This window comes from Corythoichthys intestinalis, chromosome 15 (assembly GCF_030265065.1).
Source record: "Corythoichthys intestinalis isolate RoL2023-P3 chromosome 15, ASM3026506v1, whole genome shotgun sequence".
In the NCBI taxonomy this organism is placed as follows: domain Eukaryota; kingdom Metazoa; phylum Chordata; class Actinopteri; order Syngnathiformes; family Syngnathidae; genus Corythoichthys; species Corythoichthys intestinalis.
Window position 1 is genome coordinate 15,181,684 of NC_080409.1, and position 16,023 is coordinate 15,197,706.

General features: G+C 43.2%; 1 protein-coding gene across 3 annotated transcripts in view; it reads left to right on the forward strand.

Moving 5' to 3' along the window:
• The window catches only part of mapkbp1 (mitogen-activated protein kinase binding protein 1), a 51,670-nt gene that overhangs the window by 28,262 nt on the left and 7,385 nt on the right, over window positions 1–16,023 (forward strand). For all 3 annotated transcript variants that reach the window (XR_009067158.1, XM_057859523.1, XM_057859524.1), the window contains 6 exons: window positions 8,978–9,041; window positions 9,124–9,320; window positions 9,389–9,414; window positions 9,486–9,602; window positions 10,353–10,463; window positions 12,958–13,207. Coding sequence is in view for 2 of the 3 variants with exons in the window: in XM_057859523.1 (XP_057715506.1) it covers window positions 8,978–9,041; window positions 9,124–9,320; window positions 9,389–9,414; window positions 9,486–9,602; window positions 10,353–10,463; window positions 12,958–13,207 (765 nt within the window). In the remaining variant the exon portion in view is untranslated. The remainder of the gene's footprint in view (window positions 1–8,977; window positions 9,042–9,123; window positions 9,321–9,388; window positions 9,415–9,485; window positions 9,603–10,352; window positions 10,464–12,957; window positions 13,208–16,023) is intronic.

Genomic DNA, 16,023 nt, shown 5'->3' on the forward strand with positions numbered 1-16,023 from the left:
CGTGCTGTAAAAATGCATAGTGTTTAGTTTGTGAGTAGAAAGAGAGGTCCACTGCTAATATTTACCGACCTTGGCCAGAATTTATTCAGAATTGTGGATTTACTGTACCACAAAAATGAGAACTGTGACCTGTAACCAGATCAAAGTTCACATGTACGAAATCGAGAGTTACTTCTGTAACTGGGGTTCTATGAATTCCGGATGACTGCCAGAGGGCGGTGCTTAGCACCTGGATATCTACGTGTGCGCAGCACAAAGGTCGAGAATAAAATGCCAACAAATTCACGCCAGTGGGCGTGACCTGGGTGACGTCACAGGCCAATATAAGGCACATGCTCACCCAGCACTAGTTCCTTTTCGGAATGTACTCGCAGGGAGTCTGAGTGACAGGCAACTCTTGCGGTCATCCGGAACTCCTAGAACCCCAGTTACAGAAGTTACTCTCGTTCAATTTCATTCTTCCTGACCGCCAGAGGGCGGTGCTTAGCACCTGGATGACCACATACCAACATAGTCACGTAGACACTTCAGATGCGGTGAGAGGAAGCCGACAGCACCACTGAAGCCACCGGGTGAGGAGCTGCCACATTCACTCTGTAGAAGCGGGCAAACGTACAAGACGATGCCCATGCTGCGGCAGAACAGATGTCATTCAGTGGAACACCTCTCAGCGCCGCCCAGGAAGTTGCCATTATTCTTGTGGAATGGCACGAGACTCGAGGAGGCCGAAGACTTTTGGACTCATAGGCCTGCAGAATAGCTTCGACAACCCAATGTGACAGTCGCTGCTTCGAGACCGTGCAGCCCTTTGTCTTGACACCAAAACATACAAAAAGAGCATCCAACTTACAAGTGCTCGCAGTCACACCAATATAGTGCTCCAGCATCCGAACAGGACATAGCAAACTTCGCAAATGCCCATCAGGTGCACTCGCATCGTTAAACACAGCCAGGGTAATCGGCTGGTAAACGTGAAAGGCTGAAAGTCTCTTTGGCAAAAAACTCGGATTGGGCCATAATGTAACCCCCGAGCCATCGGAATTCCACCGTAAACAGTTCGGAGAAATCGATAAAGCATGTAAATCACTCACTCGCTTTGCTGAAGTAATCGCGAGGAGGAACGCAGTTTACACTGTGACCCACTTAATGTCAGACCCACTCAAGGGCTCAAAAGGGGCGGAATACAAACCCTCCAGGACTAAAGGGAGGTCCCACGTGGGAACGTGTGGTAACCTTGGAGGTCGTTGACGAAGGGCACCCTTCAAGAGCCGACACACCAGGGAATGTGAGCCCACTGATCGGCCATCCACCAAAACATGGTGGGCGGATATCGCAGCCATGTACACCCTCAAAGTTGAGACAGAAAGTCCCTTATCAAGAGGTTCTTGCAAATAGTTGAGCAATATTGGCACAGAGCAGCGCTCAGGATCCACATTGTTATACTTACACCATTTATTGAAAAGTTTCCACCTGTTACTGTGAAGTGCCCTCGTGGAAGGCGCACGTGCACAAAGTACAGTCTGTACAACCGCCTCCGTACAGGACTCTAACAGGGAATCAGGCCCTTCAGAGGCCACAGGTACAGGCAAAGACGCTCCGGGTGGGGGTGTCAGATGCTCCCCTCCAACTGAGACAACAGGTCCCTCCTCTGGGGTAGAGGCCAAGGATCTCCATTGAGATGTCTGAGAATCATCGGAAACCACAGTCTCCCTGGCCAGAACGGAGCGACCAACAACACCTCATGATTGCTCCGGCTGATCCTGTGCACAGTCACCATCAAGAGGGGAAGAGGCGGAAACGCATACAGGAGAGAGTCCGGCCATGCGTGTGCCAGGTCATCCTGACCTAGTGGACTGTGCGTTTCCGCAAGGGAAAACCACAGTTGACAATGAGTGGTTGCTTCTGAAGCGAAGAGGTCCACCTGTGCTACACCGAACCTCCCACATATCTCCTGAACCACAGCAGGGTTCAACCTCCACTCCCCTGGCGGTGGCTTCTGCCTGGAGAGTAAGTCCGCTGCACAGTTGTGCACCCCGGGAAGATGGACAGCTCTGAGACTCAGAAGGCGTGGGAAAGCCCACAGGAGAAGCTCTCGAGCCTCTGCCAGTGAGAGAGGAGATCTGGTTCCCCCTTGATGGTTTATATGGTAGACAGTGGACATATTGTCTGACTGAACCAGAACATGCTTTCCTCTCAACGCAGGAAGAGAATGCTTGAGACCAAGTCGAACAGCACGAAGCTCCAACACGTTTATGTGACGAAGCCTCTCCGGTGGGGACCAAACTCCCCTGACCGTCCTGTGGTTCCACACTGCACTCCAGCCCGAAAGAGACGCATCCGTCACAACCACTTCTCGGCACGAGGGAAGTGAACCCAGTGGGAACCCTTGTATATGAACTGCCTGTTCATCCAGGGCCGCAGTAGTCAGTGACAATGCCCTGAGAGAGTCGGAAGTCTGTGTTGATGTCGTTTGGGGTCAGATCCCAAACCGTTCACCCAAATCTGTAGTGGGTGCAGAAACAAAGGGCCCAATGGCACCAAGCTTGAAAGTGCAGTCAGTTTCCCCAATAACTGGAGGACAGACCCGTATGACAGCGTCGCACTGTGTCTGACATGCGCGGCCGTTTGAAGAACGTCGTCCACCCTCAGTGGCGACGGAGAGGTGGTCATGGTCAAGGAGTCCAAGCTTATGCCGATGAAAATCACCTGCTTGCTTGGAACCAAACAACCTTTCGAAAGGTTTACATTGAGTCCCAGCTGCTGTACATGGTCCAACAGCAGCTCGGTATGCCTGAGAGCTTGTTCCCGAGTCTGTGAGCACACAAGCCAATCGTCCAAGTAAGGAAGAATCCTGAGGCCGCGGCTCTGCAGGGGGGCCAGCGCTGCTGCCACGCATCTTGTAAATGTCCGGGGAGAGAGAGAGAGAGAGAGGCCGAATGGCAGCACTCTGTATTGGTACGCTTTTCCTTCGAAAGGAAAGCGAAGGAATGGCCTGTGGTGTGGTGCCACTGGCACGTGAAAATAGGCGTCCTTCAAATCCACACTCGTAACCCCATCTCCTCGAGTGATTGATTGCAGGACGTCCGTCGTGCGAACCATGTGAAATTTCAGACACTTGAGGTAACAATTTAGCGACCTCAGGTCGAGGATGGGGCGGAACCCTCCGTCCTTATTCAGAACAAGAAAATAAATTGAATAAAACCCCCTGGACAGGTCTGAGCTGGGAATCAACTCTACGGCTTCTCTCCGCAAGAGTTCCGTGATCTCTAGTCTGAAGGCCAAACGTTTCTTTGGATCTGACACAACGGTTGTTCTCATCCCACTGAACTTTGGGGGTCGACGCTTGAACTGGATAGAGTAACCTCTGAACAAAGTTGAAATGACCCATGGGTCTGGAGCAAGGGCTGCCCAGCGCCTGACATGGTGTTAGGTAAAACGGCTGAGGCCCCGGCAATGATAGTCAAAGTCTACCGTTCTTCCCCATTAGCAGTAGAGGGTTTGGAGGGGCGATTGTGTTGCGGTCTGGGAAAGTGGTCGGCTCTTGGCGATTGGTACATTATTGTGGGAGAATGCAAAAAGACCGACAGAAGTGAAACGAGCTGTCCTACAAAACAAAATCTGACCCAGAGCAAGTTGAAGTTCTCATTGACGATATTTTACTTGCCATCGAAATGAATGCGTCAATGGTGTCAGTTCAACAAATCCAAAATCACATGGCAAAGTGTGTAAGTATACCAGAAAGCTGGCGAAGTAAAAACTATGCCTTTGAATTTGTAATCTCAATAAATGAGATAGTGGAGAATGAGACGATGAGATGTGCAGTGTTAAAAATGCACCCTGGCATACACCGATAGTAGATGAGAGCACTGACATATCAGTACACCAAATTCTAGTCCTATATATTAAGATGTGAAAAATAAGGTTCAATTGAAGTCAGATTGGTGTGTATTCTAGTGACATTTATAAAGATATTTTAATTATGAATATGAATCATTAAATGCTCTTAATACTAGATAATTTACTTGCAGTAGAAATGCTAATAGGCGTGAAAAGGGCCATGTACCGTATTTTACAGACTATAAATCGCAGTTTTTTTCATAGTTTGGCAGAGGGTGCGCCTTATACTCTGGAGCGACTTATACTGTGTGTGAACTTATTCACACATTATTATATCATTGTTGCTAGTTAGCTTGTTCTTTATGCTATAGTTATCTGAATAACTCTAAATAGCTATGTTACATTAACATACCAGGCATGTTCTCAGTTCGGTGTTTATGAGTCATGTAATGTTAGCATACCGTACACTTATTCAGCCTGTTGTTCTCTATTGTATTTTTATTCTAAATTGCCATTCAAAATGACATGTCTGTTCTTGGTGCTGGATTCTACCAAATAAATTTCCCCAAAAAGTGTGACTTATACGCCGGTGCGACATATGTTTTTTTTCTTTTAATTGCACATTTTTTGGCTGGTGCGACTTATATTCCAAAAAATACGGTACACATCTAATGTTGCTCACCGTGGGCCGCAGTGTGCTCAGGGAGCAGGTGTGTTTGCTCAGACACAAAAAAAAAATTAGAGGGAACATTGCTTGGGGGTCTTCCTGCCGGCTCCCGAAAAACAAGCCGTTGAGAAGATTGTCCTTCCGCAGAGAACGAACGTGCAGTTCTCTGCGCAGGTGGAGCTCTGGTTGCAGAGTGATAGGTAGGAGCATGTCCGTGGGGGGGGCCTGGAAGCTCGCTGCAGGACAGCAAACTGTTGCCCTGACCTGTTGGCTTCCACAGCTCTCTCAAGGGTTTGTTGGACCGCTGGGCCAAACACCTGACCCGGCACAACAGGTAGAGTGCGAAGCGCACCCCTACACGACTCAGTCAGAGGAGTCTGCGCCAACCATACTTGACGTCTGGCCACAGTAAGTGTTGACATGAGCCTGCCAAGTTCCCTGGACATATATGCGAACGTCTGGAGGGAAGCATCGCTCAGGTTCCGTACACTGTCATTGACACCTGGCTCCCCTAATGACTGTGAAAGGGCCAGGGCAAGGTGGGAAAACGTATTACCCAAGCGGCCAATCTGAGCCGCAACATCATAGGCCTTGGTAAGGAGCTCATCAGTCACCCGGCACTGAGGGCGCTGGCACCGAGCCTCCGCGCGGGCAGCATCCGCCGGTTCCACTATCAGGCTCGTGACAATGCTGTCCACCGAGGGCATTTTGCTTAACCCATATTGAGCCGCAGCATGCATAGAGCTGAGAGCCCTACAGTCCGGGGACAAGTGGGTGGATGACTTAGGATCTGTCCAGCAAAGCTGAAGCTCTTTGATATAGGGTTGCGATGATGCTGGCACACAGAATTGTGCAGCAATGAGGCTCAAAGCAAAGAAATCAAAGCAAAGAAGCCACTGGTCACAGCAGGAGGAGGCGCGGAGCGAAAACACACTCACGCATTCCCGTTGTATACATGCAAGGAGCGAGTAACACTCACAGCACAAATTAACGGCACGGAGCGAAAACACTCTCAGCCTAAACAGTGTCCGGAGCGGAAAACACTCACGGAAATATGTAACCGAATACGTTTCAGAAAGCCGGAGGAGGCGCGGAGCGAAAACACACTCACGCATTCCCGTCGTATAAATGCAAGGAGCGAATAACACTCACAGCACAAAATAACGGCGCGGAGCGAAAACACTCTCAGCCTAAACAGTGTCCGGAGCAGAAAACACGGAAATATGTAACCGAATCAGTTTCGGAAAGCGATAGTCCAGCCGCCGCTCGCAGCCTCAGGAGGACGTAACCCACGTAGCTCCAACCAACTTGGTTTCGAGGCTTCCGGCAAGCGCGGAAATACGACCTTCGCTGATGCGAGAATGTAGAAAAGGAACTAGTGCTGGGTGAGTGTGTGCCTTATATTGGCCTGTGACGTCACCCAGGTCAGGCCCACTGCCGTGACTTTGTCGGCATTTTATTCTCGACCTTTGTGCTGCGCACACATAGATATCCAGGTGCTAAGCACCGCCCTCTGGCGGTCAGGAGGAATGAAATGGAATTAATTTTTCTTAATATTAGTCCAGTAAAGGCGGCACGGTGGCTGAGTGGTTAGCACGTCCGTCTCACAGTTCTGAAATCAAGGGTTCGATCCCGGGCTTCGGCCTTCCTTTGTGGAGTTTGCATGTTCTCCCTGTGCCTGCGTGGGTTTCCTACGGGAACTCCGGTTTCCTCCCACATACCAACGTTGGCCAGAACGTATTCAAAATTGTGGATTTACCTTACCACAAAAATGAGACCTGTAAACTGATTAAAATATTCATGTAGGAAGTTTGATTCATTTTTCTAAATATTGGTACTGCAAAAATGCATAGTGTTGAGTATGGGAGTAGTCAAAGAGGTCTACTAGTAATATTCACCAACCTTGACAGGAATTTATTCAGATTTGTGGATTTACAGTGCCACAAAAATGAGAACTGAAACCTACCATCTATTAAAACGGCGTGGTGCTAAGGGAAATCAAATAATATTGTACTGACGTGACAGTGCACATAACGCACATGTAGATGGAGCGGTTCCAAGATCAGGCGACTTTATTTCCTTTATTAAATGATGACAATGGTGATGTTATATATTTTCGAGTGTTGATTGTTTTTTTTTTTAAGCATTGAGAACAACACATGCACACGGAAGTCAACTGCCTTTCCACTCTTTTGGATTGCATTTACCGAAATGCTTGGGTTACGCGGGTGCGCTAATTTTGGGGTCCGCTCATTTGACCACGGGAACACAAATTTCCGCTGGCTTGACCGCAGCCACCAATTCGTACTTATTTTTCACCCAATACGTATATTTTCCCTGTACAGAGTATCACAAAAGTGAGTAAACCCCTTGTATATCTGCAGATATTTAAGTATATATCTTTTCATGGGACAACACTGACAAAATGAAACTTTGACACAATGAAAAGTAGTCCGTGTGCAGCTTTTATAATAGTTTATTTTCCCCTCAAAATAATTCAACATATAGCCATTAATATCTAAACCCCTGACAACAAAAGTGAGTACACCCCTATTAAAAAATGCGCATACCTAAATGTCCAAATTGAGTACTGCTCGTCGTTTTCTCTCCAAAATGTCATGTGATTCGTCACAGGAGTGCTGTCAGCATTGCTGCAGAGATTGAAGAGGTGGTTGGTCAGTCTGTTAGTGTTCAGACCATACGCCATCAGATTGGTGTGCATGGCTGTCACTAGAGGTGTGCATCGGCACTGCCCTCACGATTCGATTCGATTACGATTCGGAGGGCCACGATTCGATTCGATTCGATTAAGAGGGCCACGATTCGATTCGGTTCGATTCGGCAATGCATCACGATGCATTAAAGCCTGGGATGCATTAAAATGCTAAACAAAGCATATTTTTCGTGAATCATGAGGCAACACAAGCGGTTAGACATTAAACACCTTTTTATAGGCTCTTGTGTCATTCCTGGTTGTAGTCAAATGAAAATAGTAATATATATAAAAATAATAAAAAAACATCACAGCATTTAATTAGTGCTTTGAATGAGACCAGGGCTTTCTTTCTTTTTCTTTCTTTCTTTTTTTTTTTTACACACACTAGCAGCCTTTCATTTTTTAAACACCGCATAAGTTTGGTCAAGTTTCCCACCAACCTCATAGAAGCCAAAATGTCTCCATATGCCTGCTTTCAATGTCTTTGGTGCGTCAATAATCTTTCGCGCTTCCTCTTTCTCCGCTTTAGCCATTGTTATTATGTCTTATCTCTGCTTTGAGTGCCACTGCGCAATTGCGCATGTCTGTGACGTTACTCCCGTGAGGAAGCCAATTTTAGTTCCTCATCCCCCCTGCATTGCTTGTACAATAGCTCCCTCTACAGGTAAACATGAGAATAATAATACAAATGGTGAAACCAAATCCATTGCATCACTGGAAGATTTTTGAACGGACTTATATATTTTAATATGTGCTGAATCGATTCGGCTTGTTGCCCGCATCGAATCGCATCGTCCATGGCCCGCATCGGGATGCATCGCCGCATCGATTATTGTTGACACCAGTAGCTGTCACCCCAGGGGGATGCCTCTTCTGAAGACACAAGTACACTCTTCTGTACACAAGAACGCCCGCCCGTCTCATCAGACCATAGGACATGGTTTCAGTAATCCATGTGCTTTGTTGACATGTCTTCGCAAACTGTTTGTGGGGTTTCTTGGGCTTTCTTCAGAAGAGGCTTCCTCCTGGGGTGACAACCATGCACACCAATTGGATGTAGAGTACGGCATATGGTCTGAGCACTAACAGGCTGACGCCCCACCTCTTCAATCTCTGCAGCAATGCTGACAGCACTCCTGTAACGAGTCACATGACATTTTGGAGGGAAAATGACAAGCAGTACTCAATTTAGACATTTAGGGATGTGCATTTTTTCATAGGAGTGTACTCACTTTTGTTGCCAAGGGTTTAGATATTAATGGCTATATTTTTATTTATTTTGAGGGGAAAATAAATAAACTCTATTATATAAGCTGCACACAGACTACTTTTTATTGTGTCAAATTTTCATTTTGTCAGTGTTGTCCCATGAAAAGATATACTTAAATATCTGCAGAAATGTGAGGGGTATACTCACTTTTGTGATACACTGTATGTGTAAAATATGTTGGGGTCTCAGTTTGCGCATACTTAGTGACACCAAACCCAATTTATTTTAGGAATTACGACCCGAATTATTTCACCGGACACCGGCCCATCAGCCCACCAGGGAAATCCCCGGTATCCCCGTATGCCAGTCCGCCCTTGGTGTCTACATTAACTCACTGGCTGCCATTGATGGCGCTAGACATCCTATTCATTTGGACTTGATTGGACTTCTAACATCGTCACTGGCCCTGTAACCAGAGCATTCACAGCCAGTCTTTTTAGCTGCGTCTAAACATAGCCATATTCACGTCTTCGTGTTTCTTTCTCAGAGGTTGTGACTGGCCTGAAGTTCAGCAGCGACTGCACACGACTCATCAGTGGGTCAGGTGATAGGTAAGACTTGATTGACAGCTGTCATATCCACACCCGTGTAAACATGGTTACACAATCCAACAATTTGTGTACCCACATATAGCTGCATCTTCGTTTGGCGTTTGAGTCCTGAGCTGACCCTCCGGATGCGCCAGCGTCTGTCTGACCTCAAGCTTCCCATCAGAGGCCTCGTGTCCCACGATGAACCTCAGGAAGGGGCAGGAAAACTCGGGGAAGCGGGGCGTCCTGGCGTGGTCGCCATGTCGTCTGACAGCGACAAGGAGGAGGAGGAAGAAGCAGGTGCATGTTGTCACAGTAATGTCGCAGATTTCAACAATATGATGTCACATCTCCATTTCTGTTCTCAGTTGAAGCATCAGATGACAGCAATAAGGTGAGTTGAATTTTTAGTTACGCATTCACAGTTGCTTTTGGGAAACTTCTCCCCCATTATCGTTTTTTTAGGCCCCGCCTCGCCGCCGCTGGGTCAGGAATTCGTGCAGTGACAGCGATGTCCCCGTGGCGACATCCATGTTGGACCTGAGACAGTTGGACTTGTACACCTCCACTGGCGGTGTGCAGGTAAATGCCAGACGTTGTCGTCTTTCCAAATCTACGTTCTAAAACGTTACATGAGGAAGATTTAAGATTGGGGGCTAAAAATGGTACTATAACCAGGATCAAATTAAATATGGAAGCGCACAACTTCGTTTTCCCTTTGGGCTGCCAGATAAGTGCTTCGCAATGGAGAATCAAGCTGCGTTACCATACCAATGTTGAATTGCAATCAGAAACAAGAAAATACAATTTCTGGAGATATTGCGTGTGTATCTTTGCTGTGCTGGTCGGTATACTTGTGCAACTACATGTATGTGTAAATGTAGTGCGCGTAAGTGTAGTAGGTGTAGTACATCTTCGTGTAGTCTGCGTACGCGCACTTATGCTACTTATGTAGCAGTAACCTATGGTTTAAATACACACAAGTACATGTTCTTGTAGTATAATTATCTATCTCGTAATTGGCTGGTGGTGGAGGGCAGGATGTCAGTTGTAAACACGGAATCACAGCAATAACAACTTTTAGGGTCTGACAATCAGACTTTTAAAATGGGAATCTCTGCTTAACCATTGAGAACCGTGTTCGAGGTATTTAATTGAAGTGCAAGTCTTACATATTGCTCCTTTAAGATCTTTCTTTATCTTTGTTGTACTCCTAAAGACACGCCCTCCCTGCTTAACCATTGAGAATCGTGTTCGAGGTATTTAATTGAAGTGCAAGTCTTACATATTGCTCCTTTAAGATCTTTCTTTATCTTTGTTCTACTCCTAAAGACACGCCCTCCCCAAGACATGCCCTCATCATGCAGCCCCCAGGGAATCTGGATCACAGAGGCAGGGCTACAGAGGACCAATCAGCAGCTGGGAAGTACCCTCAGTCTCCAGGTGAATGCGTGAACGTATATGCCACTGAATTGTACATTGATATTGGATGTGGCAGAATAGAGCAATTGCTTAAGATGGTGATGTACAATATGATGATATACTGTATATTGTCAAAACAACATAAAATGACCAAGGGAGTATATTTGCATAGGGACAGTAGACAACCTTATTTGCATTATATAATACGTTTAGTGAAATAGGTCATTTAGATTATCCTCCCTTGTGTTGTAAGGATAGAATTGACCCTACCATTATTAAGTGAATTGTTTTCATTACGTTCAGCCCCCTTCAAAGAAGAAGGATATTTAAAAAAAAAATCATCCAACAGCAGCAGCCACTGTGAGTAATACAAAAAGACATCAATGTTGTGAAGGTGGGGAACACACCACAAATTTTGCTACTGAAAGTCCGACCTGCATCAGATACTAGCATAACATTAAACTGTGTGAACTTGCTAACCTGCAAAGCTCGATTAGGAAGCTGCTTAGAGAGAAGTGTCCACCTGTATCTGTTTTCTACTGTTAATGTTATTTAAACTGTGAGAAATGTAGCGACGTCTGCTGGAAGTTCGTGTTTCACAGGAAAGTGTTGACAGTGGAAAAACACATGCTGCTGCTTTTCTGCTTGTAAACAGCCTGGTCTAGAAGGAAAGAAGGCTAGAACATGTTGTGACTTTGCACTTTAGAAATAAAATACCTATTAGTGCATTTATTTATTAATTAAAATGTATTAATTGATTTTCTACATTATTTATTTAACAATATTTTTGTTTGCAGCCTATGCAGACATTTTTTCAGATAATCGTACATTAATCATAAGTGAGGTAAAAAGTTTCATTCACCTCGATTTAGATTTTTTTTTCTGTAATTGCTCAACGCACTGATGCACTTTAGAGATGAAAATAATGAAGATGAAAGAGACAACTAATTAAAGAAATGTATCACTCTTGTGATGAAGGACAATGTAAGCCATGTAGTTCCATGTATAGGTTAAGTAGTATTAAAAAAAAAAACACACACAAAATAAAACCACTTAAAATTTCGTTTAGATGAAGCAAAGGGGGAATTTCCTCATTTTGAGAAATTACATTCTCCCGTGAAGATAACAATTTTAACTGAATGGTCTTAAGACAAATGTTTGTTTTTTGCATTCCTGGATAGTTAAAGAGATTATTAACAAGTTTGTATTTATAGTGCATGTTAATATAATTTAAATTGTGTTCAAATATTGCAATTTTAATTTTCTGTTAAAATCCAGACATTTATTCTGGAAGTTTTCAAAATGTTTCTTTAGTAATTTTTGCATAGACATTTTTTGAAAACAAAGGTTTGAATCAAACGGTGTATCACCAATACTCATGAAATTTAGTATAAGTCAAAAAAGACTTGTTTTGCATTGATTACATAGCTGATTAATTAATTAGGTTCATATTCCTGAGAAATGTAGCCCTGACGCCCGTTCACCCCAGTCTATTTGGTCTTATTAATGTCCCGTCCCGTGCATGCAGGGCATGCTGTTATATAATCCCTACCAATGTTGAGACCAAACCTACGCCCTTGAAAATGGCATATTGTCATGAGGATCTCATATCGCCAATAATGTGATATGTTAGGTAAAAAGTTAATTTATGCATTTACTTGTCACATTATAGCACATCAGTGTTGTTGGGGGGGTGCATCAATAATCGATTTATATTCGAATCGTTAGTTGCCCCAAGATTCCCACCTCTAGTAGTTAGTTCCTTGTAATAGTAGTATGTAACTACTGCGTAGTAGTAGTAGTAGTAGTAGGTCCTCAAAGATTCCCACCTCTACTAAATAGCATAACTGGAACAGTAACTGAAGAAATAATTGAGACAGAACATGAACTTTGAATTTTACATTTTACAATATTATTTCAATATTTTGCTTTGCAGCCAGTTGGGTCAAAGCTTTGTGTTGGTTAATTTGCTGTATGATGCCATCAAGTGCTCTTGAACCCTAAGAGGTCAACAATGTTGGGAATTCTATGGCAATTTGTTTAAGAGTTAATATTGTCTACATACATGTGCTTGTTTTTTTCTATGTGGCAAATAAGAATGAGAAAAGTAAGGGGAAAGCTGTTGTAGTATGTTGTATGTTTTTTTTCCCCGAATGATTAAAATGTTTTATATCGTTGTATATCGCTATCGTGATATAGAATAGCCCATATCGTGATGGAGGATTTTTCCTATTTTGCACACCACTAGCTGAAGATGTTCCAACTAAACTCCTGAGAATAGAAACTTCTCTCTGAACTACAGACCTTCTCTTGGAACAGGACCCTTAACTCAGGAATAGACCCTAACTTGGGACTTGAAGCAGTTTTAGGAAGAGAACCTTGTCTCGTCACTAGTACCTGGTCTTGGGAGTAGACGGAGCCTTCTGTCTAGACTCCAACCTTTTCTTTACACAAGAGCTACAGTATCTATTTCAGTGTTACATGGCTTGCTGACATTTGTGCCCCTTCCCCTCAGGTGGAGCACACAGAGGCGCTGGCCAATCCCAGGCCAGAATTCACCATGCTGCCGAGTCAGAGACTGGAGAGGGAGCAGTCGGTGCTGTTTCTCGACCAATGGGAGGACCGAGTGAGCCTGAGCAATGACTTTGAGGTTAAGGGCGCAGGTCCCGCAGGCGGACAGGAGGACAAACCCAGTCCAGACAGTGGCTGCTCGCTCAGATTCAACTCCAGAGCCGCCAGTCCTGATGTGGCTGCAGGGGCAAAAGGTGAGACATTAAAGACCCTTTTTATCCTATGTATGGCATTGTTGATGAGATGGATTAAATAATCGGGACTAGGCATGTGCCGGTTACCGATTTCACGGTTTACCGTGGTGTGAAAACGTTGCGGTTTCAAAACCACTAAAATTTTCCGTCAGACCGTAGTACGGTATTCGCTGTTTTTCATGTGTCAAAAATGCAGCCAGAAGTGGCTTGGCGCGGCAGCACTCACCCCCTCCCGTTTGTTGCTGTGTGTGAAAGTGACGCTATTGGCTAGACAGCCAGTCAACCCAAAAACAAATACTCCAAACATAAGGCGTACTTTTCTTCAATATATTGAGCACTCAAAATCGTGGTAAGTGGAATATACAAAATGAATACATTTAAAACGTTGTACAATTGTATTTTTCCATGTGTGAGTAGCTTCAACAGATTAGCTTCATGAAAAAGTTCGCCAAAAACAAACACACATTTTCCTTTCAAATTCAATATACAAACTAACTAAAAGCTTACAAAGACGAATGTTAGCCTAGGTTTAGCTGGGAGAGCAACTTCGTCGAGTGTTACAGCCGCAGAGTGAGAAAACAAGCTTGATTCGCTTGAATGAAGGGGAAAAGGGGATAGCATCAAAGATCGCTAATTGCAAAAGATGCTCTTGCCCTAAGCACAAATCCACGTTCGCTGGATCAAGGAGAGGTCTCACTCCCAGTGTTTTTTTTTGTTTTTTTTTTTTTCTTGATGAAACCTTTCCACAACAATATTTACACTTTAAATTAACTTACAGATTTTTAACTAACTTATTAACTTATGAATTCTTTGTTTTTTAACACATAGGCATGACATCATGTAGACTAGAACTGACACAGTGGCTGAAAATAGCGAAACTTCACTTGAGCTTTTCCACCCTCAAAAAAAAGTCATGCAGTAGAATTTTTTAAAAATTTATATTCAGAAGTGTTTTTACTAGGGCTGTCAAAATTATCGCGTTAACGCGCGGTAATTATTTTTTTAAATTAATCACGTTAAAATATTTGACGCAATTAACGCACATGTCCCGCTCAGACAGTATTCTGCCTTTTGGTAAGTTTTACAGCAAGGCTTTTTGTGCTGTCTAACAGCGAACTCTTGTGGTCGCTTTGCGACATGGTTTATTGTTGTCTTGCCAGTTCAATATGGCTGCACGACGTCTCGGGCTGACGCCTACATTGTAATGTTGTGCTTATATGATCCTTGGACAAGATTTGTCCGTAAGTATGGTTGTTGTAAATAATGCACATATTATGTTAGTAAGCGAAATGTTATATTTTTTGTATGAGACGCTTTTTGTTTATGTTTTGTGAACCTGTATAGCGTGCTAAGCTAACGTTGTTGCTAGTGCAATGCTTGTGTACTTTTTTTTTTGTAGTTTTAGGACGGTCTAAAGAGGACAATGGTTTGAGGCCATTTTATTAATAAATCAGATGAAAAAGAAAGAAGTCTGATTATTATGGCGTCGTTCACTAGCTGTCTAGCTTTGGAAAAAGTAGACGCTTCGGAGTGAGGACAGCATAGACAGATTTAAATGACAGTAGAGTAATATGCCCACTACAGTCCTTATGTACCGTATGTTGAATGTATATATCCATCTTGTGTCTTATCTTTCCATTCCATCAATTTATTTTACAGAATATATATATAATTTACAGAAAAATATGGCATATTTTATAAATGGTTTGAATTGCGAATAATTGCGATTGATTACGATTAATTAATTTTTAAGCTGTAATTAACTCAATTAAAAATTTTAATCGTTTGACAGCCCTAGTTTTTACCCTTTTTATAGAAATTATATTGTTCTTGCTCTAATGTTGAGCAACTTGAGCTGTGGCTGTGGGTATAGTCAACAAGTTATATTTATTTTAATTTTATTTAAAATATTTGTGTTTTTTTTTAAATTGATTATTATTTTAACAATATATTCATGTTCCAATTTGCAACTATGTTCTGGAAAAAAAAAAAAAGTCCTGTTCAATGGGGAAAAAAAAAATTTTTTTTTAACCCATACATCTCAAAATAACACATTTTGGAGCTATAATTGCAATACCGTGATACCGTGAAACCGCGGTATTTTTGCCCACGGTTATCGTACCGTCAAAATCTCATACCGGCACATGCCTAATCGGGACATACTTCATCACTCCCAGCTAAATGTCTCCAAAATAAACAAGCATACAGTTGGTTCGCTTAAGCTGACACCAGAGGCTAACTAGCGAGCTGTCTCGCCTAATTTAGGCAGGAAAATTCATAAAACTGGATTTCAAAGTTGTAGTTACTGTTGTGGAATATTATATGTTACAGGGATGTCATCACTAAGTACAGCTGTTAGTAGCTAAAGTTAGTTAATTTTGCATCCGTTCTATGAGTGCGCTAACATTAAAGCAATGGTTTTTAAGTAAACATAGTGTCCTAGTAAGCGCCTTTAACTTACCTACTTTTTATTTTTTCATGTAACATTTGGTGAACAGACACCTTAGCATTCCAACCCTTTGTTTTGCTATGTTGAATAGGGTTGGGCATCGTTTGAAATTGCACGATTCCGGTTCCGATTCCATGTTTCGATTCCGGTTCCGAACGATTCTCAATTCCAATTCTTTTAAGAGTCAGGGTAAAAAAAAAAAAAAATGAGGCAGGGTCAAAAAATGTATAGTTTAAAAATGTATTACTTTATATTAATGTCTTAATTTCTCGATGATTTTTTAAATTATATGAATTTAAAATTATTATTTGTTATTATTTTATTATTTATTAATACAATTAATATGAAATGTATGAATTATATGAAC